Source organism: Berghia stephanieae, chromosome 7 (genome assembly GCF_034508935.2).
Source record: "Berghia stephanieae isolate SIO BIC M18660-M18661 chromosome 7, UCSD_Bste_1.3, whole genome shotgun sequence".
NCBI lineage: Eukaryota > Metazoa > Mollusca > Gastropoda > Nudibranchia > Aeolidiidae > Berghia > Berghia stephanieae.
Genome location: NC_088366.1, coordinates 58882728 through 58905435, shown reverse-complemented (window position 1 = coordinate 58905435; position 22708 = coordinate 58882728). Strand labels below are relative to the sequence as shown.

The 22708-nt window shown below is 33.6% G+C and overlaps 1 protein-coding gene across 1 annotated transcript in view; it reads right to left on the bottom strand.

Moving 5' to 3' along the window:
* LOC144977560 (protein virilizer homolog) overlaps positions 1-22708 on the bottom strand; it is a 62876-nt gene that overhangs the window by 27496 nt on the left and 12672 nt on the right. Inside the window, exons 6-16 of the mRNA XM_078922911.1 lie at positions 22581-22708; positions 21776-21960; positions 19774-19866; positions 18881-18964; positions 16737-16876; positions 16094-16173; positions 14862-15022; positions 6809-7024; positions 4067-4155; positions 3248-3407; positions 1001-1098 (exon numbers count right to left, since the gene is read on the bottom strand). The exon at positions 22581-22708 is cut by the window's right edge and continues 1165 nt beyond it. Of these exons, the coding sequence (XP_078779037.1) occupies positions 1001-1098; positions 3248-3407; positions 4067-4155; positions 6809-7024; positions 14862-15022; positions 16094-16173; positions 16737-16876; positions 18881-18964; positions 19774-19866; positions 21776-21960; positions 22581-22708 (1434 nt within the window). The remainder of the gene's footprint in view (positions 1-1000; positions 1099-3247; positions 3408-4066; positions 4156-6808; positions 7025-14861; positions 15023-16093; positions 16174-16736; positions 16877-18880; positions 18965-19773; positions 19867-21775; positions 21961-22580) is intronic.

Here is a 22708-nt window from a genome sequence, read left to right as displayed (position 1 = left end):
TTTCTTGTTAAGAAGAACATCTTATATGAAGCTTCTCTTCATCAAATGGTTCCACCCCTTAATTATAGAAAAGGATACATAACCATCTAGCTTCCCTTAACCATTGCCTTTAACCCCCTCCTTACCAGCCATTTTCAAAACTTTCCCCAAAACTTCACACCCACCCAACAGAATAACAGACATTTCTTACTCTAACAGAAAAGCAACAAGCACATTCTATACATAATATTGTTCGACAATATGAGCTCTATTACAGAATGTCAAGTTTTTATATTTTTAGCAAAAAGAAATGAAATCTGGATGAGAAACGTGACGGTTGCATCGTAACGAATGTGACGATTTTCCCATAGGTGGTAAGGAGAGGGTTAAACAACCAATGCTTTCATCTTTAAAATAAAAAAAACAACTCATCACATTGACCAAGACAGCTGTAAAATTTTTCAAAAGCTGGTCTTCCAGCCATAATGCCATATGATAATTTTTTTTTTGGACAGAGACAATACTGTAAACAGCTGGGTACTCATTTTACATCAAGAGTATGTTGAGAGACTGTGAGTAAAGAGTCTTTTCCAAGGACTCAACTATGCAGCCACCACTCAGAGTGGGAATAGAACCCTGGACTTTCCAGTCCGAAGGTGAGTGTCATACCACAAGACGACAAAGCCGCAAGAAAAATAAAAAACAAATTAAAAAATGAAATCATAATTGGTTGCTCTAATTGGTTTCTCTAATCATGAATATAACACAATCCCAAGATCAAAATGAATCTAATCTTACTCTATAATTTTTTTTTTTTTCCTACGATAACTACTATGTTACTAGTGATAAGATATATTATTATTATTATTATTATTTATTATTATTATTATTATTATTATTATTATATTATTATTATTATTATTATTATTATTATTATTAAATTATTTATTATTATTATTATTATTATTATTATTATTATTATATTATTTATCATTATCTTACTCTATAAAATTGTACCCACCAGGCATTGCCAATGTTAAAAATAGCTTGATATGCATCAGGAGATTTGACACGATTTTCCACAAGGAGACTGTATGGTACAGCATTGGCTTGCTGACCCTGAGGACAAAAAATATTTGAAGTTAAAACCTCTTACTTTGTAATCACATATGTGACCCATCGTCTCAAAACGGTATTATGTCAGAACGAACCAGATGCTTAAAAGCCGAAATAAATGTTAAACTGGTCAAAAATACAAATTGTTGGCATTAACACACTAAAATATGGTGTCCATTCTCTTCAATAAAACATACAAACTCAACACAAGTCTGATATTTCTGGCTATAAATTCAATTTTCAACATCTTAACCAACCCGACTTAATAGCGTTTTGAGGCGAAGGGTCACATATATCTTTATTTCCTTCAGGGAGGGGGAGGGTGATGGGATAGGGCGATTTAACGGAGGGAGCCCCGAGGTCTCAAATGACATTTATCTTTTATACAAGAGATGCGCTCAAGCAAGTTAAATGCTAATCAAGGCAATTCATTGTATTGTTTAAATTCAAAAAGAAAACAACAATGAAGTAAGGAGGTGAGTACGATTATAAAAAAAAAATAATCTGAATCAAAAACTTCACACAAGCACAACATTCGGTGACAAATACATTTAAATGATTGCTAATTTTTAAAATGTGTATGATAATATTGACATATATTTTCCAGCTTTCATATTCGGGTAATTCTTAAGGGTATTTTACAGCTTTTGAAACAACTTAAGGTCATTTTAGCACTAGTAAAAAGGAAGATAATAAAATAGCCAAAAGTTTTAGATCTGGCTGAGAAAATGTAAGCCTAAGAGAAATAGTTTTAAGGGGGATCAGAAGCATGGGTCAAAGTTCACAGGGATAAATTTGCCTGAAATATAGGCCAACAAAGCCAATTTGTCTGAAAAAGATGCTAATTTACAAGAAGTAATAACGATGTGAAACTGAATGTAAGCCTCAATTTAATATATGTAAACTTACTTAATAATAATTAATAATAATAATAATAATAATAATAATAATAATAATAATAATAATAAATAATAATAATAATAATAATAATAATAATAATAATAATAATAATGTACTTTATTCATCCAAAAGGAAATTTTTGTACAGACGTATAAAATGCCGACAATGATACACCTGAGTACGAAAACAGATAAAATGAACGTTTCAGTTTCCCTTTTATCAACAAAACAGGATGAATGAAACACTATGTTGATAAAGGGGAAACCCGAAATGTTCATTTTATTATTTACTCAGAGGATTAAGCATGTACGTAAGTAGGTAAGAGATAGTAGTAAAGCTGTGACCCGATGAATAATCAAACAGATCATGAGATACCAATGTACCCTCACCCTAAGGGAAATTCCAACCGCCACCAATTTTCAAAGCAATTTTTGCTCACAAATTTACTACTCTTTTAAATGACAAAACTACTTATGTTTTTGTTATGTTTTTAAGGGTTTTACGGCGCTTGCAAAACATTTAGGTTATATCAGCGCCAGTGAAAAGGAAGAAAATGGGAAAGTAAAAAGTTATAGAATTACAATTAAAGCACCCAAGAAAAAGTAAGACAAAGGGGAACTGAGAATAAATAGGGATCAGATGTAGATTCCAAGAGCATACCACCAATGTAATTAGTTTGAAATCACCTACGAGTCTCATCCAGACACAAGCACAAATCCCAACAAAGAGGAACAAACTCAAATGCTTACATTATACATTCAAAATAAAAATAATAATACATAACAGAGAGATGATTTACAAGGAAAAAAATATCATCTCCCAAAACAATAACTATGAATTTGACTGTTTCCCTCCCAGCTAGGACTCCGGCCAGTGCCAGGACAAAACCAAGTAATCTCATTCCGAGACAAAGACAGAAAGCATGTTGGAAAACAGATATAAGGGGATAGAAGACACAGTATGTACCTCCCTGCCCGCTATGGGAGGTCAGGATCCCCACCCAGACAAAACTACTTACGATGAGATTGTGACAAAACTACTTACGATGATATTGTGACAAAACTACTTACGATGAGATTGTGACAAAACTACTTACGATGAGATTGTGACAAAACTACTTACGATGAGATTGTGACAAAACTACTTACGATGAGATTGTGACAAAACTACTTACGATGAGATTGTGACAAAACTACTTACGATGAGATTGTGACAAAACTACTTACGATGAGATTGTGACAAAACTACTTACGATGAGATTGTGAGGATCGAGCAGAATCTTATGGACTTCCTCAAGGTTGGCTAAAATCGTTGTCTCGTCCTCCTCCGTCATAGAAGAGGCTTCCTCTTCCTCTTCCTCCCCTTCCTTAGAAGCCTGCTCTTCTTCCAACGACGAGAATTTCTCCACGACTCTGTATAAAACACACAGATAGAAAAGTTTCCCTATTATTTTACCAAAAAAATTTACATTATAGTAGTATCGAATGGCTACACCTCTATTTTGAATCTTTTAATCCATTCTTCAAATTCTTTTCCTGCCTTATAGGCTGTCTCGTAGCCTCCTGATAGGCTTGTCACTGGGCAGTGGATGACGATGTGGTCCATTGTCTCAGGGCCTCCTTGGCATGCATCTGATTCTCTCAGATTCCATCTATGCATGTTAGCTACGGTTCTGCCATATCCTGTCAAAATGCGGTTGGAGGTGACCCAGCATTTTCGGCTATTGCAGAGAAAGCCAGGTGTTCTTTCTGTTGGGTCGGGTATGATGTCGCCTCCCCCGGGGCTGTCATTATAATTATATACGTGTGAAATATTAAGTTCTTCTCAATTTATGATCAAATGTTATCTTTATTGATCTTTAAATTAAAAAAATAAATACAAAAATAAACAAATCAATCTATTCACCCCCCCCCCCCCCCCCCGAAATAAAATAAAAATAGCTCAATATACATTTCTTGTAATTGTGTCAGTTTCATGAACAATTTTTTTTTAAATTCAAAATTTTACACCAAGGAAATGATAACGGATAAGTAATATGAATTTTAATTCTTATTTCCAACTCATCCCTGACCTTTCAATGACTTGGTACAGACTGGTCAAAGCTTCGTATAGGTGGATCTTTCTCAGAAGAGCTGTAATGGACATGGTCAGCTTCACAATCTGGAGTTGGGAAAACAGGAAATACAAAGTATAAACTAAAAAAACAAAACAAAACAAACATAAGGAACATATGTGGCTTTGTGGTCTGATATTTGCCCTTGGATCGGAAGGGAATGGGTTCAAGTCCCACTCTGGGCAGCGCATAGTGGAGTCCTTGGAAAAGGCTCTTTACTCATATTCCCTCACCGTACTGAGGTGTGAAACGAGTACCTGGCCATTGACCCTGTCAGAAATTTTTTAATGTAATATCGTCCAACTAGTGCCATGTCTCGTCCTACACATTAAGTGTTGTTGTTGGCTCGGGACCACTTTTAAAGTGCTTTGAGCATGTTTTGTGGATATTGCTCTATATAAATGCTCATTAAAACAAATAAGTTTTTACCACAGGTGTCACATGCTAAACAATGATTAAAACGTTAAATACAAATTATGAAATAAAATATATAGGAGCATATCAAATTTACATTACCATCAGTGTAAACATCGGTGCTGATGGTGACAAAAAGTGAAAAAGTAGGAAAATGATGAACGATTGCCTTTAAGCCCCATTTTTACTGCACTAAACCCCATTGTTAGAGCAATTGAGATGATAGACTATCATTGATACTCTAGCTAACTTCTGGAGAGTGGGAAACTGCACCTGTGTGTTCCACCACACATCAACTCTCTCATTGCTAGTACATTGTTTCGAGAAAATGTAAATTTAAAAAGGAGAAAATTCCTCCTCTGGACTCCAAAATCACGGATTTCCGCAGATCCGAGGAAAACCATCAGCACTGAAACATATTCAACAATGATTGAAAAGTATCTCAAAAGACATTACTTCTTGAGGTTCAATCCTTAATCGAGGCAGGCTCACTTTTTGGGGATTATCTTTTCTATTTCTATGTGTGCGGCTATGTGGTCTAGTGGTATGAAACTCGCTTTCGGATCGGAAGATCTGGGTTTGAGCCTCGCGCTCGGCGCACTGTTGAGTCCTTGGAAAAGGCTCTTTACTCACTTTCTCTCACCGTACTCAGGTGTAAAATGAGTACCTGGCCGTTAACAGCGCTGTCTTTGTCTGAAAAATTGTAATATCGCCTAACAGGCGTTATGTTCCGTCTTACATGTTAAATGTTGCTGTTGACCAGGGACCCCTTGTAAAGCGCTTTGAGCACATTAGTGGGTATTGCGCTATATAAAAGCTCAATTTAAACATCTTTTCTATTTCTATGTTACCCTCTACTTTGTCCATACATGCCTCTTCGTATTTTAACTCTCTTTAAATCCCTAATCATGGCAGTATTGTTGTATGGCTGCGAAACATGGAAATTGAACGAACAAGATGAAAGAAGAGTAGACGCTTTCCAAAACAAATGTCTCAGAAGATATTAAGAATCAGATGACAACAGCATATAACAATAGAGAAAACGATAGAATTGGCAGGAACGGAGAAGGTCAGTGCAATGGTAAAGGGCAGACCTGCCAAATTGAAAACTTCAAATTTAGTAATTTTTATGTCAATTTTTAGTAATTTGACAAGGAAATTCGTAATTTCTGAAATTGAGTACGAACAACCACACTATTATTATTATCATTATTATAGTAGTAGTAGTAGTAGTAGTAGTAGTAGTAGTAGTAGTATTAGTAGTAGTAGTAGTAGTAGTAGTAGTTCTTATCATTATTATTATTATTTAAGTATTAATAAGAATGACAAATTCTTAATTTTCCATAAAATTTCGTATTTGGCCATGAAATTTGTCTAAAATTCGTAAAATTGAGAAAAATTCGTAAGATTCGGAAGGTATGGTAAAGGGGAAGAGATGGAACAGGGTTGGACATGTATTGAGAAAGGAAAATGGGTTTGGTTGTGATGTAGCGATGGGATGGACACCAGAAGGAAAGAGGAAAAAGGGATGCCCAAAAGCAACATGGTGCAGAGTGGTGGAAAGGGAAAGAAATGATGTGTTGGCAAATACTCCTGGCAGCAAGCAAGAACAAAAGCAAGGGACTGGAACATGTTTGTTTTTAAGGGTTTTACGGCGCTTGCAACACATTAAGGTCATATCAGCGCCAGTAAAAAGGAAGAAAATGGGATAGTAAAAAGTTCTAGAATTACAATAAAGCATCCAAGAAAAGGGAAGACAAAGGGGAATTGGTTCAAATAAGAAACAGGTGTAGATTCCAAAAGCACACTATCAAAGTACTTAGTTTGAGATCACTAAAAGTCTCATCCAGACACAAGCACAGGTCCCCGCTAAGAGGAATACACTCAAATGTTTTACAAATCAAATAAAGAAACATAATGCAGTGCATAACAGAGAGATGATCTACAAGGAAAAATATATCATCTCCCAAAACTCTACACTGAACATTTGACTGTTTCCCTCCTAGCCAGGGCCTGGACAAAACCAAGTAATCTCATTCCAAGACAAAGACAGAAAGCATATTGGAAAACAGATATAGGTGGGTAGAAGACACAGTAAGTACCTCCCTGCCCACTATGGGAGGGACTGGAACAAATGGAGGGAAACTGTTCCGGCTTTATGCACCCCCTGGCGATGATAGAATTAAGGTTATGGTATCAAGATGTAATTTTGAAAATACCAATTACGTATCAAAAGAAGAAAACGACAAAAAAACAAAACAAACTCGTCCACTATGTAAGTCTTACCTTTGGTGTGAGAAGACTAGAAACAAGTCTCTGATATCCGGTCTCTTTACCGCCCTCATTCTCGTTTCCATTACCTGCCTGATGAGTCAACATCCATTCAATGCCAACAGGAAAATGAGTCGTCTGACTAAGGGCTCTTAGAGCCAGATGCTTGACGCTGAACACAATAAATTGGCTCTCCACTAAAGACAACAGTTTGGACTGAACACCCTTTTGCTGTTGAATTGAAAGCAAACAAAAACAATAAAAACAGTCATTAAAAAAAAAAAAGAAGTTTTATTAACACCTTACAGGTGTCATGTCTCATCCTATATGACAAGTGAGCTGTAAGCTTGGGACTCCTCATAAAATGCTTTTAGCACATTTTAGAAGATATAGCTCTATGTAGAAGCTCATATTTAAAAAAAAAAATTAATCTAATGCAAATATAATACAAACAAAAGAGACTTTAATTGTGATCAGCATGTCTGAACATAATTTATAAAATGTAAACGTTTTGATATTTCCATATATATTTTTTTCTCTTAAAAATAAAGGCCACTACTATGGCTTGTCATACATTGACAAATTGAATGATCATACACTTTTCAATTAAAACAAGTTGATCATTAGCTATTCATGAATTTTACATCAAAGCACCATAGTATAAAATTTTCAACTCAAAGCAAATTTAGTTATACTGACAATAAATGGTTTATTCAGTTAAACTTAGAGAAACAATTGAGTAAAAGTGAGTAGAGTCTATCGAGGATAAAATAAACCCAGCTATTTCAGTCTGAAACTCAAAGTAAATAGAAAGGCAACCCACACAGGCCGTAAAAATATTGACCAAAGTTTTATGAATAAAAGTTAAAAGAAAATATGTTGTGGGCTTAAACCCATTTTAAGCCATCAAAAAAAAAAAAAAAAGACAATTTTAAATGGCATACTAAAACCAAAAGCAAAAGTCTACAAGCATTTTGTCAAGAAGAATGGTTGATGTGATTTTGTCGAAGTCTTGTAGGTTTAAAATTTGCGCTCAAAACTTTTGTTATTCGATATTTTGCTCTTCGTGAAGCTGTTATATTCATTTGTTATTTATATCTTTGCCATGGTCAGAAAGTTCTATTTCTAGTTTTATATCCACATACCAGCAAAACGTGATATTTATTTGTTATTTATATCTTTGCCATGGTCAGAAAGATCTATTTCTAGTTTTATATCCAATACAGAAAACGTGATATAAATTTATTATATTTATATCTTTGCCATGGCAGAAAGATCTATTCTAGTTTTATATCACATACAGCAAAACGTGATATAATTTTTTATTTATATCTTGCCATGGTCAAAGATCTATTCTAGTTTTATATCACATACCAGCAAAACGTGATATAAATTTGTATTTAATCTTTGCCATGGTCAGAAAGATCTATTTCTAGTTTTATATCCACATACAGCAAAACGTGATTTTTTTAATATTTTCATGTCGAAAAAAAATAAGAAAACGATTTTATTTGTATTTATATCTTTGCCATGGTCAGAAAGATCTATTTCTAGTTTTATATCCACATACCAGCAACTGATATATTTTTTATTTATATACTTTGCATGGTCAAAAGATCATATTCTAGTTTTATTCAATAGCAAAAGTGATATAAATTTTTATTTATACTTTGCCATGGTCAGAAAGATCTATTTCTAGTTTTATATCCACATACCAGCAAAAGTAATTTTTTTTATTATCTTGCCATGGTCAGAAGATCTATTCTAGTTTTATATCCACATACAGCAAAACGTGATATAAATTTTTTATTATATCTTTGCCATGGTCAGAAGATCTATTTCTAGTTTTATATCCACATACCAGCAAAACGTGATATAAATTTTTATTTATATCTTTGCCATGGTCAGAAAGATCTATTTCTAGTTTTATATCCAATACCACAAAACGTGATATAAATTTTTTATTTATATCTTTGCCATGGTCAGAAAGATCTATTTCTAGTTTATATCCACATACCAGCAAAACGTGATATAAATTTTTTTATTATATCTTTGCCATGGTCGAAGAATCTATTTCTAGTTTTATATCCACATACCAGCAAAAGTGATATAAATTTTTTATTTATATCTTTGCCATGGTCAGAAAGATCTATTTCTAATTTTATATCCACATACCAGCAAAACGTGATATAAATTTGTTATTTATATCTTTGCCATGGTCAGAAAGATCTATTTCTAGTTTTATATCCACATACCAGCAAAACGTGATATAAATTTTTTATTTATATCTTTGCCATGGTCAGAAAGATCTATTTCTAGTTTTATATCCACATACCAGCAAAACGTGATATAAATTTGTTATTTATATCTTTGCCATGGTCAGAAAGATCTATTTCTAGTTTTTATCCACATACCAGCAAAACGTGATATAAATTTGTTTATTTATATCTTTGCCATGGTCAGAAAGATCTATTTCTAGTTTTATATCCACATACCAGCAAAACGTGATATAAATTTTTATTTATATCTTTGCCATGGTCAGAAAGATCTATTTCTAGTTTTATATCCACATACCAGCAAAACGTGATATAAATTTTTATTTATATCTTTGCCATGGTCAGAAAGTCTATTTCTAGTTTTATATCACATACCAGCAAAACGTGATATAAATTTTTTATTTATATCTTTGCCATGGTCAGAAAGATCTATTTCTAGTTTTATATCCACATACCAGCAAAACGTGATATAAATTGTTTATTTATATCTTTGCCATGGTCAGAAAGATCTATTTCTAGTTTTATATCCACATACCAGCAAAACGTGATATAAATTTGTTATTTATATCTTTGCCATGGTCAGAAAGATCTATTTCTAGTTTTATATCCACATACCAGCAAAACGTGATATAAATTTGTTATTTATATCTTTGCCATGGTCAGAAAGATCTATTTCTAGTTTTATATCCACATACCAGCAAAACGTGATATAAATTTTTTATTTATATTCTTTGCCATGGTCAGAAAGATCTATTTCTAGTTTTATATCCACATACCAGCAAAACGTGATATAAATTTTTTATTTATATCTTTGCCATGGTCAGAAAGATCTATTTCTAGTTTTATATCCACATACCAGCAAAACGTGATATAAATTTTTTATTTATATCTTTGCCATGGTCAGAAAGATCTATTTCTAGTTTTATATCCACATACCAGCAAAACGTGATATAAATTTTTTATTATATCTTTGCCATGGTCAGAAAGATCTATTTCTAGTTTTATATCCACATACCAGCAAAACGTGATATAAATTTTTTATTTATATCTTTGCCATGGTCAGAAAGATCTATTTCTAGTTTTATACCACTATACCAGCAAAACGTGATATAAATTTTTATTTATATCTTTGCCATGGTCAGAAAGATCTATTTCTAGTTTTATATCCACATACCACAAACGTGATATAAATTTTGTTTATTTATATCTTTGCCATGGTCAGAAAGATCTATTTCTAGTTTTATATCCACATACCAGCAAAACGTGATATAAATTTTTATTTATATCTTTGCCATGGTCAGAAAGATCTATTTCTAGTTTTATATCCACATACCAGCAAAACGTGATATAAATTTTTTATTTATATCTTTGCCATGGTCAGAAAGATCATATTTCTAGTTTTATATCCACATACCAGCAAAACGTGATATAATTTTTTATTTATATCTTTGCCATGGTCAGAAAGATCTATTTCTAGTTTTATATCCACATACCAGCAAAACGTGATATAAATTTTTTATTTATATCTTTGCCATGGTCAGAAAGATCTATTTCTAGTTTTATATCCACATACCAGCAAAACGTGATATAAATTTTTATTTATATCTTTGCCATGGTCAGAAAGATCTATTTCTAGTTTTATATCCACATACCAGCAAAACGTGATATAAATTTTTTATTTATATCTTTGCCATGGTCAGAAAGATCTATTTCTAGTTTTATATCCACATACCAGCAAAACGTGATATAAATTTTATTTATATCTTTGCCATGGTCAGAAGATCTATTTCTAGTTTTATATCCACAATACCAGCAAAACGTGATATAAATTTTTATTTATATCTTTGCCATGGTCAGAAAGATTATTTCTAGTTTTATATCCACATACCAGCAAAACGTGATATTAATTTGTTATTTATATCTTTGCCATGGTCAGAAAGATCTATTTCTAGTTTTATATCCACATACCAGCAAAACGTGATATAATTTTTATTTATATCTTTGCCATGGTCAGAAAGATCTATTTCTAGTTTTATATCCACATACCAGCAAAACGTGATATAATTTTTTATTTATATCTTTGCCATGGTCAGAAAGATCTATTTCTAGTTTTATATCCACATACCAGCAAAACGTGATATAAATTTTTTATTTATATCTTTGCCATGGTCAGAAAGATCTTTTCTAGTTTTATATCCACATACCAGCAAAACGTGATATAAATTTTTTATTTATATCTTTGCCATGGTCAGAAAGATCTATTTCTAGTTTTATATCCACATACCAGCAAAACGTGATATAAATTTTTATTTATATCCTTGCCATGGTCAGAAAGATCTATTTCTAGTTTTATATCCACATACCAGAAAAACGTGATATAAATTTTTTATTTATATCTTTGCCATGGTCAGAAAGATCTATTTCTAATTTTATATCCACATACCAGAAAAACGTGATATAAATTTTTTATTTATATCTTTGCCATGGTCAGAAAGTTCTATTTCTAGTTTTATATCCACATACCAGAAAAACGTGATATAAATTTTTTATTTATATCTTTGCCATGGTCAGAAAGTTCTATTTCTAGTTTTATATCCACATACCAGAAAAACGTGATATAAATTTTTTATTTATATCTTTGCCATGGTCAGAAAGATCTATTTCTAATTTTATATCCACATACCAGAAAAACGTGATATAAATTTTTTATTTATATCTTTGCCATGGTCAGAAAGATCTATTTCTAGTTTTATATCCACATACCAGAAAAACGTGATATAAATTTTTTATTTATATCTTTGCCATGGTCAGAAAGATCTATTTCTAGTTTTATATCCACATACCAGAAAAACGTGATATAATTTTTTTATTTATATCTTTGCCATGGTCAGAAAGATCTATTTCTAATTTTATATCCACATACCAGAAAAACGTGATATAAATTTTTTATTTATATCTTTGCCATGGTCAGAAAGTTCTATTTCTAATTTTATATCCACATACCAGCAAAACGTGATATAAATTTTTTATTTATATCTTTGCCATGGTCAGAAAGATCTATTTCTATTTTATATCCACATACCAGCAAAACGTGATATAAATTTTTTATTTATATCTTTGCCATGGTCAGAAAGATCTATTCTAGTTTTATATCCACATACCAGCAAAACGTGATATAAATTTTTTATTTATATCTTTGCCATGGTCAGAAAGATCTATTTCTAGTTTTATATCCACATACCAGAAAAACGTGATATAAATTTTTTATTTATATCTTTGCCATGGTCAGAAAGATCTATTTCTAATTTTATATCCACATACCAGAAAAACGTGATATAAATTTTTTATTTATATCTTTGCCATGGTCAGAAAGTTCTATTTCTAATTTTATATCCACATACCAGAAAAACGTGATATAAATTTTTTATTTATATCTTTGCCATGGTCAGAAAGATCTATTTCTAATTTTATATCCACATACCAGAAAAACGTGATATAAATTTTTTATTTATATCTTTGCCATGGTCAGAAAGTCTATTTCTAATTTTATATCCACATACCAGAAAAACGTGATATAATTTTTTATTTATATCTTTGCCATGGTCAGAAAGATCTATTTCTAATTTTATATCCACATACCAGAAAACGTGATATAAATTTTTTATTTATATCTTTGCCATGGTCAGAAAGCTCTATTTCTAGTTTTATATCCACATACCAGCAAAACGTGATATAAATTTTTTATTTATATCTTTGCCATGGTCAGAAAGTTCTATTTCTAGTTTTATATCCACATACCAGCAAAACGTGATATAAATTTTTTATTTATATCTTTGCCATGGTCAGAAAGTCTATTTCTAGTTTTATATCCACATACCAGCAAAACGTGATATAAATTTTTTATTTATATCTTTGCCATGGTCAGAAAGCTCTATTTCTAGTTTTATATCCACATACCAGCAAAACGTGATATAAATTTTTTATTTATATCTTTGCCATGGTCAGAAAGATCTATTTCTAATTTTATATCCACATACCAGAAAAACGTGATATAAATTTTTTATTTATATCTTTGCCATGGTCAGAAAGATCTATTTCTAATTTTATATCCACATACCAGAAAAACGTGATATAAATTTTTTATTTATATCTTTGCCATGGTCAGAAAGATCTATTTCTAATTTTATATCCACATACCAGAAAAACGTGATATAAATTTTTTATTTATATCTTTGCCATGGTCAGAAAGATCTATTTCTAGTTTTATATCCACATACCAGAAAAACGTGATATAAATTTTTATTTATATCTTTGCCATGGTCAGAAAGATCTATTTCTAATTTTATATCCACATACCAGAAAAACGTGATATAAATTTTTTATTTATATCTTTGCCATGGTCAGAAAGATCTATTTCTAATTTTATATCCACATACCAGAAAAACGTGATATAAATTTTTTATTTATATCTTTGCCATGGTCAGAAAGCTCTATTTCTAGTTTTATATCACAATACCAGAAAAACGTGATATAAATTTGTTATTTATATCTTTGCCATGGTCAGAAAGTTCTATTTCTAGTTTTATATCCATATACCAGCAAAACGTGATATAAATTTTTTATTTATATCTTTGCCATGGTCAGAAAGATCTATTTCTAATTTTATATCCACATACCAGCAAAACGTGATATAAATTTTTATTTATATCTTTGCCATGGTCAGAAAGTTCTATTTCTAGTTTTATATCCATATACCAGCAAAACGTGATATAAATTTTTTATTTATATCTTTGCCATGGTCAGAAAGTTCTATTTCTAATTTTATATCCACATACCAGCAAAACGTGATATAAATTTTTTATTTATATCTTTGCCATGGTCAGAAAGTTCTATTTCTAATTTTATATCCACATACCAGCAAAACGTGATATAATTTTTTATTTATATCTTTGCCATGGTCAGAAAGATCTATTTCTAATTTTATATCCACATACCAGCAAAACGTGATATAAATTTTTTATTTATATCTTTGCCATGGTCAGAAAGTTCTATTTCTAGTTTTATATCCACATACCAGCAAAACGTGATATTTATTTGTTATTTATATCTTTGCCATGGTCAGAAAGTTCTATTTCTAGTTTTATATCCACATACCAGCAAAACGTGATATTTATTTGTTATTTATATCTTTGCCATGGTCAGAAAGTTCTATTTCTAGTTTTATATCCATATACCAGCAAAACGTGATATTTATTTTTCTAAGATTGACTCTTGAATCCTAAAATCTTGTTGAAAAGGAAAAAGCCTGGAGGTGTCGACCTTTTAAAACAATATATTGTCAATTTCTAAACAAACAAAATATCCCATGCTCCTTACCAACATCTTGTCGAAAAGGTAAAGCCTGGAGGTGTCGAAACAATATGTGACCCTTCGCCTCAAAACGGTATTTAGTCGGGTTGGTTAAGGTGTTGAAAATTGAATTTATAGCCAGAAATATCAGACTTGTGTTGAGTTTATATGATTTATTGAGGAGAATGGATACCATATTTTAGGGTGCTAATGCCAACAATTTATATCGTTGACCAGTTTAACATTAAATTCAGCTTTTAAGCATCCGGTTCATTCCGACATAATACCGTTTTGAGACGATGGGTCACATATATTGTCAATTTCTAAACAAACTAAATATCCCATGCTCCTTACCAACATCTTGTTGAAAAGGAAAAAGCCTGGAGGTGTCGAAACAATATATTGTCAATTTCTAAACAAACTAAATATCCCATGCTCCTTACCAACAAAGACACGGCAATGCTTTCATCCGTTGCACACAACCTTCCCGCCAACTTGATTCCACTCTTGAGATGCCTGACTTTGATGGCTGCATCTGGCTGGGTCATGGCACAATCGGCGTCCACTCCTTCCATCACCCAGTCAACTAGGGTGGACACTACGTCTGACGCGGAGAGAAGGCAAAAATACAAATACAAAATACAATTTCAATCATAAAATATATTTTTTTAAATTGAGCTTTTATATAGCGCAATTTCCACTAAACGTGCTCAAAGCGCTTTACAAGGGGTCCCTGGTCAACAGCAACATTTAACATGTAGGACGAGACATAACACCTGTTAGGCGATATTACAATTTTTCGGACAAAGACAACGCTGTTAACGGCCAGGTACTCATTTTACACGAGTGTCATACCAGTAGACCACATAGCCGCACATAGGTGGGGTGGGGTTTGGTGAGAACATAAAAGTGAAAAAGTTGGGAGCAGGCATTGATGTAAGGTAAGAAGGAAAAAACAAAACAAAAAAACAAACCCAAAACAACATAAACAAACTTGAGCTTTCATATAGCGCAATATCCAATTAACATGATCAAAGCGCTTTACATGAAATCCCTAATCAACAGCAACAAGTAACACGTAGAACGGGACATGACGCCTGTTAAAAGCTAAATTTTTTGGGATGCTTTTTTTTCTCTTATGTTTATTATTTCTGCTTCATCTGACATTGAATCTTACTCACCTTATAATATTTTTTGTAGTAGGTGAGTTTTTTGGGCTCACTTTGACAGTTTAACTCTGGTCTTTATTTCTTACATCTATCCGCCTACCCCTAATACTGTCCCCTGTTGTTAATGTCTCAATCCAGAAATATTTCACAACCATCTAAAGAGACTGCAAATGTCAAATCTACAATCTCTTACTAATTTTATTCTGATATTCTTAAAAAAAAACAAAAAAAAACAAAACAAACAACAACAAAAAACCCTCCCCCCAAAAAAACAACTCCCAACGGCTGAAACTGGCGAGAGAAAACCAAATTTTAAAAACAATATCAAACTAGTAGGTCCCGATTTTTCCTGTGCAAGTGATATGTTTGTTCTAAATAACATTTAAATTTAAAAAAAAAAATCAAAAAAAATCAACAAAATACAGAACAATTTCCGTTTCATTTTTAGAACAGGTTAATTCTTCTACTACAATAGAAACAAGAATGAATTCAATATAGGACCATACCTGTTCTTTTCTCCTCCCCAATCAGGTACGACAAGCCTTTGTCCAACAGTAAAGGAATCTCTTCCATTGCTAACACCCATCTGACAACAAAGAAAAAAACAAAAGAGTTAAAAATTAAATACAGTTTTATAGCAATGCAAAGAGGAAATTGTTGGTAAATCAGTTTGGGTGACAATTAATTTTAACCTTCAACATAATACCCCCCCACCCCCCCCCAAAACAAAAAACAAAAAAAACCAAAAAGAAATAAAACTACTACTACTACTACTACTACTATTATAATGATGACGATGACAACTAATATTACTACTCCACACATCATATACTCTGAAATGATACCCATCAGTAAAAGTCTGATTAACATATCTTAATCTCAAATGTTTAAGGAAATAGGGTGATTTGGGGGGGAAGGGGGGGGGGGGAAAGAGGGGGTTGACTACCATTAAGATATTAATGGATAATTGATAAAATCTTGTTTAAGCATTACTTCTTTTCGTGCACTGTTTACGTATGAAACTAACTCCCAATTTAATATTCTAGACCATATAAAGGCATATTGAAATTCTGGCTCTTTTGCTAATCTCAAGAAAATCCAAATAACATTTTGGCAACACAAACCCTCGATCTATACAACAATACATACCGATCAAGATGTTCAGAATTCGTAAATTTGTCAAGAATGTCCATCAACACCTGTGCCTCCCTCGGACGTCCTTCTAACTCGTGGTTGCTTGCTCGCATTAGTTCCATCTGATAGCAGCTAAGGGTAGGATTTGGCAGAGCCTTAACATGATAAATAAATAGAAATAATCGTTGACATTTATCAAAAATATAACTTTGAATATATATCAATTCACAACATTCCTATTAAATTCTTTTCCAATATATAATATATGCTCTAAAGTAGGATTTGTTAAATCTTTTTTTTTTCAAGTGGCTATATGAGCAGAGGATGTTACAATTGGATATAATAATAATAATAATAATAATAATAATAATAAAAATAATAATAATAATAATAATAATAATAATAATAATAATAATAATAATAATAATAATAATAATAATAATAATATATCTTTATTGTCCCCAACAAAGTGGCAATTTGTCATTTGGTTACACATTTATATCAATACAATATTGACATAGACACACTCACACAAGATGCACACTAGTAACATCGTAGTTATCGTAAAAAAAAACAACAAAAAACAAAACAAAAAAACCCAAAAAACTGGCATCAACAACAACATCATCATCATCATCATCTTCATCATCACAACAACCTACCTAATATTTTCGTTACAATCCTTCACTTTCACCATTCCCCTATAACACCATTCACCATCTTCATCATACTCCATATTATATTATTCCTGTAACAAGCTATGAGAGGGAAAGCCTGTGGTCCTCCTCACTCTCTCTCTCCTTTCTCTCTCTCTCTCTCCTTCCTCTCTCTCTCTATCTATCTATCTCTCTCTCTCTGTTCTTTCACGCCTATGTCAGAAAAAGTAATATCTTCATATTATATTCATAACATGCAATTTTGTTACAGTAAAGTTACATAAAATGAGATAATGGGATTTGCACATCAAATTCCTCCCTCTTCCTTTCTAAGGGTAAGCACCCACCATCATCATCATCACAATCCGCAACTACAGAAAAATCAAATCAGATAGATACGCTGCATGCGGATACAATACACCACATTAAATTTTTTTTAAAATTATTTTTTTAAAAATTGAGCTTTATATAGCGCAATATCCACTAAATGTGCTCAAAGCGCTTTACAAGGGGTCCCTGGTCAACAGCAACATTTAACACGTAGGACGGGACATGACGCCTGTTAGGGGATATTACAATTTTTCGGACAAAGACAACGCTGTTAACAGCCAGGTACTCATTTTACACCTGAGAATGTGAGTAAAGAGCCTTTTCCAAGGACTCAACTATGCGCTGAGCGCGAGGCTTCAACCCAGGACCTTCCGAACTGAAAGCGAGTGTCATGCCACTAGACCACATAGCCGCACAAATAAATACAACCATTTCCAAGAACAGACACATACAAAAACAACTTTTTCCTACAAACAATAAATGACAGGAACGTCCCACCACCCACCAGAGACATAACGGACGTTGAATGCTTGGAAACTTTCAAAAAACAGTTTTGAATGCACTCGCTCGTCAAAGTAACCTGTGACTGTTCCTTGTTTTGATTGGGACTGTAACTGAATATTTGCAGGGATCGATGGGCCAGTGAGGCAATTTGCAAAATAGAAACCATTGGAGATTGAAGATTGCTTAAGATTTATATTTGAATACAACATGCTTGGTTCACATCATGAGCTTGTATCGACATCAAACACTTAAAGCTGAACTCTGATAATCAAACACTACACTAGAGCTTTTATATAGCACAACATCCACTAAATGTGCTCAAAGCGCTTTACAAAGGGTCCCTGACCAACAGCACCAACCACGTAACATGTAAAACGAGACATAACGCCTTTTAGGCGATATTACAATTTATTTCCAACAGAGACAACGCTGTTGACGGCCAGGTACTCATTTTACACCTGAGTACGGTGAGAGAATGTGAGTAAAGAGCCTTTTCCGAGGATTCAACTATGCGCCGAGCAAGGCTCGAAGCCAGGACCTTCCGATCTGAAAGCGAGTGTCATACCACTAGACCACATAGCCGCACAACAACAATTAAATTTGATAATTATTAAATGCCCATTATTTGTAACATTCTAATAAGAGTGGGAACTAAGAGAGTTCACATACCAGTATAGGTAAGAGATAAAACTCCAGTGGGTTAAAAGCCCCCACACCCCAGACCTCTTCCTCCATCTCATACATGTCCATCACCTGGTGATAAAAAAGAAAAGATATCATTTCAAACAATAATCAATCTTTCACTTGACTTCGCTTGCTCAATTTTTGTTTATAAATGTATTATTCGTGTCATAAGAGGAAAGAAGAAGAGGAGGATGAAGAAGGAATAGAAAGGTAGAGGAATAGAAGGAGCCAGAGCAGGAGGAGGATGGCAACGAGGAAGAGAAGAAGAAGAAGAAGAATAAGAAGAATAAGAATAAGAAGAAGAAGAAGAAGAAGAAGAAGAAGAAGAAGAAGAAGAAGAAGAAGAAGAAGAAGAAGAAGAAGAAGAAGAAGAAGAAGAAGAAAGAAGAAAGAGGAGAAGATTTTAAACCAACCTGCATCATGGATCCTCCAAGCTACCACTAGCCCCACCACCAGCACCCATCTCTTCATCCGATGAAAGAAGATAAAGATGAAGAAGAACAACAACAGCATCAAGAAGAAGAAGAAGAAGAAGAAGAAGAAGAAGAAGAAGAAGAAGAAGAAGAAGAAGAAGAAGAAGAAGAAGAAGAGAAGAAGAAGAGAAGAAGAAGAAGAAGAAGAGAAGAAGAAAGAAGAAAGAGGAGAAGATTTTAAACCAACCTGCATCATGGATCATCCAAGCTACCACTAGCCCCACCACCAGCACCCATCTCTTCATCCGATGAAAGAAGATAAAGATGAAGAAGAACAACAACAGCATCAAGAAGAAGAAGAAGAAGAAGAAGAAGAAGAAGAAGAAGAAGAAGAAGAAGAAGAAGAAGAAGAAGAAGAAGAAGAAGAAGAAGAAGAAGAAGAAAGAAGAGAAGAATTAAACCAACCTGCATCATACTTGGATCCTCCAAGCTACCACTAGCCCCGCCTCCAGCACCCATCTCTTCATCCGATGAAATATCTTCATAGCCCTCTCCTTCCTGTAAATAATCGAACGAATGTTACTAAACAAAAATAGAAGATTATGCATAGCATTATCAAATTGAGCTTTATATAGCGCAATATCCACTAAATGTGCTCAAAGCGCTTTACAAGGGGTCCCTGCTGATCAACAGCAACATTTAACATGTAGGACGGGACATGACGCCTGTTAGGCGATATTACAATTTTTCGGACAAAGACAACACTGTTAACGGCCAGGTATGGTGAGAGAATGTGAGTAAAGAGCCTTTTCCAAGGAATCAACTATGCGCCGAGCGCTGGTTCGAACCCAGGACCTTCCGATCCAAAAGGGAGTGTCATACCACTAGACCATATAGCCGCACAAAAAAAAAAAAAAAAAAAAAAAGAAGCAAAAGAATAACTAAAATTGTTATCTTTTAAACTGTCTTCCATTAGACACCCAAGGGAAAGGACAGCATACGTATCAGTGGAACACTTGGAGATGGCTGTTGGCATCAGCTAGAAGAAAGCCGAAAAATGGCTTAGAAGAGACAAGAGAGTGGAGGACCTCTGATGCCGCCTTACAGCCAGCCGGCATAAATATCATTTTAATAATGATCAAGATTAGACAGCAATATAGAAACAGACCCACTTGTGAGCTTAAAAAAAATAAAGCTATTGTCAACTGCTTTCCATGGGTGAAAGTTACTCAATGATATTAATCCTGCAAAGGAAGGTGCTCAGAAAAAAAAATCCTGCAACTACCAATAAGAGGAAAAAACAGAAGTGCGGTTAATTATATTATTATACAGTTGCCGGTTTTTTTCATTTTCGAATTCCGGCCAGACAAAAAAAAAACGGCGAGACCTCTTTTTCAAAAATAAACATCCGGCCATGCCGGATTTTTCCGGCGAACTTTCACCCATGCTGCTTTCTTATACAATATTGGTTAAAATCTTTTAATAATTTAACCAAATCAAAGCCTAAAATAAAAAATCCAGCATATATATATATATACAGATTTTTGGGTTTAACTAGCTGTTCTTAATGTTTTGCACACCTAAACAGGGCTGCCAACATCAGAAAGTCAAATTGAGGGACATTTTGGGGTGGAATGAGGGACAGAATAATAAGCACACAATTACACACACACTGCCAAAATTAAACAGGGACAGTAGCCAACAGTACACAATATTACTACCAATTGGATGTAGTTTATAATATCTCGGTCATTGACCCTAGCATTGGAGGCATCATATAATAATGATACCTCGGTCATTGACCTCCCTAAAATATAATATTATCTTACAGCAACTACATCCACTTTGAAGGGACTAATCAGACACACAAAATGTGTATTCATTGACCATAGAAGATGATATCACAGTCAGGTTTTCTTATTACTAATAACTATCAACAACTGGGCTGAAATGCAGGACTGTAGTCCCAAATACAGGACTGTCCCGCATGATGTGGGACACTTGGCAGCCCTGCCTAATCTTGGGTGCAAGCAACTGGACCTCAAAAAGCCTGCAAGTCTACTTATGACCATACATATAATCTGAAAAAGCCTGCAAGATTCACGGACTTACCTCGTCATTTGAAGTCTTGTTCTCAAGACTTGTTCTCAGCATCTAGTCTTCATAATAGTAGTCCACAATTGTTGTATGTTTAATCTTAAGGTTGTAATGCAGTAATTTGTTAAGTTTCTTGTCACAAGTTGCACCAAAAAAAAAAAAAAAAATCAATCAAATCCAAATCGCAAAGAAGCCGGCGGCATTTTTTTCAGTAATCCAATCGGCCGGCAGTAGCCGGCACTCTTGCACCCATGCCTTATGTAAATATAAAATGTGAATATTTCAGAATTCCAATCTCGTACTGAACAAACCAAATTTCAGAAAATTCCCAAATTACGAACATTAATCAAAGTAAAACCGACTCTCGTACCTGGGAATCAGCATCATAGACCATCCTACGATGACGTCTAGAGCCAGTTCGCCTTCGGGAAGAAATGACAGGTTCCCGTGTCACCTGCTGTTCTCTCACTTTACTTCCATCCCCACCACTGACCTCTGTGTCCATCTCTTCTTCTCCACCAGCAGCTCCTCCTGCTGCTGCAACTTCTTCCGTTTCTGTGAAGAGTTTCAAAATTTAGCCTTAGTTTTAGAAATTAAATAGCCTTTGCAAACACTTTAAGGTCATATCAACACCAAATAAAAAAGGAGAGTAAGCAAGAAAGATTTAGAACTAAGTCCTGGGTCACATATATCAAGGAAAAAGGAAGTAAAAAGGGAAAGTTATATAGAAAGAACAAAATTGATGTCAACCACACTCCAAAACGCCTAACAAGAAGTAAGGAAATCTTCATTTAGTTCTACAATCTAAAGTTTTTTAAAATGTTAAAAATTATTTTTTTAAATTGAGCTTTTATATAGCGCATATCCACTAAACGTGCTGTGCTCAAAGCGCTTTACATAGGCTCCCTGACAAACAGCAACACGTAACAAGCAGAACGAGACATGACGCCTTTTGGGCGATATTACACTTTTTTTTTCAGACAGAGACAATGCTGTTAACGACCAGGTACTCATTTTACACATGAGTACGGAGAGAGAGTGTGAGTAAAGAGCTTTTTCCAAGGACTCAACTAAGTGCTGAGCAGGGCTCAAACCCAGGACCTTCCGATCCAAAAGCAGGTGTCAAACCACTAGACCACATAGCCGCACAACAAAATGTTCAAAATATAACTCACTGATTGGGGGCTCTGGTGGTCTGTCTCGTTCTGTAGATTTTGATCTGTGTCTGGACAAGGATCTACTCCTCTTCTGCGGCGCAGATGGTGAGCTTTGTCTCGACCTAGACCTCTTCAATGAGCGACTT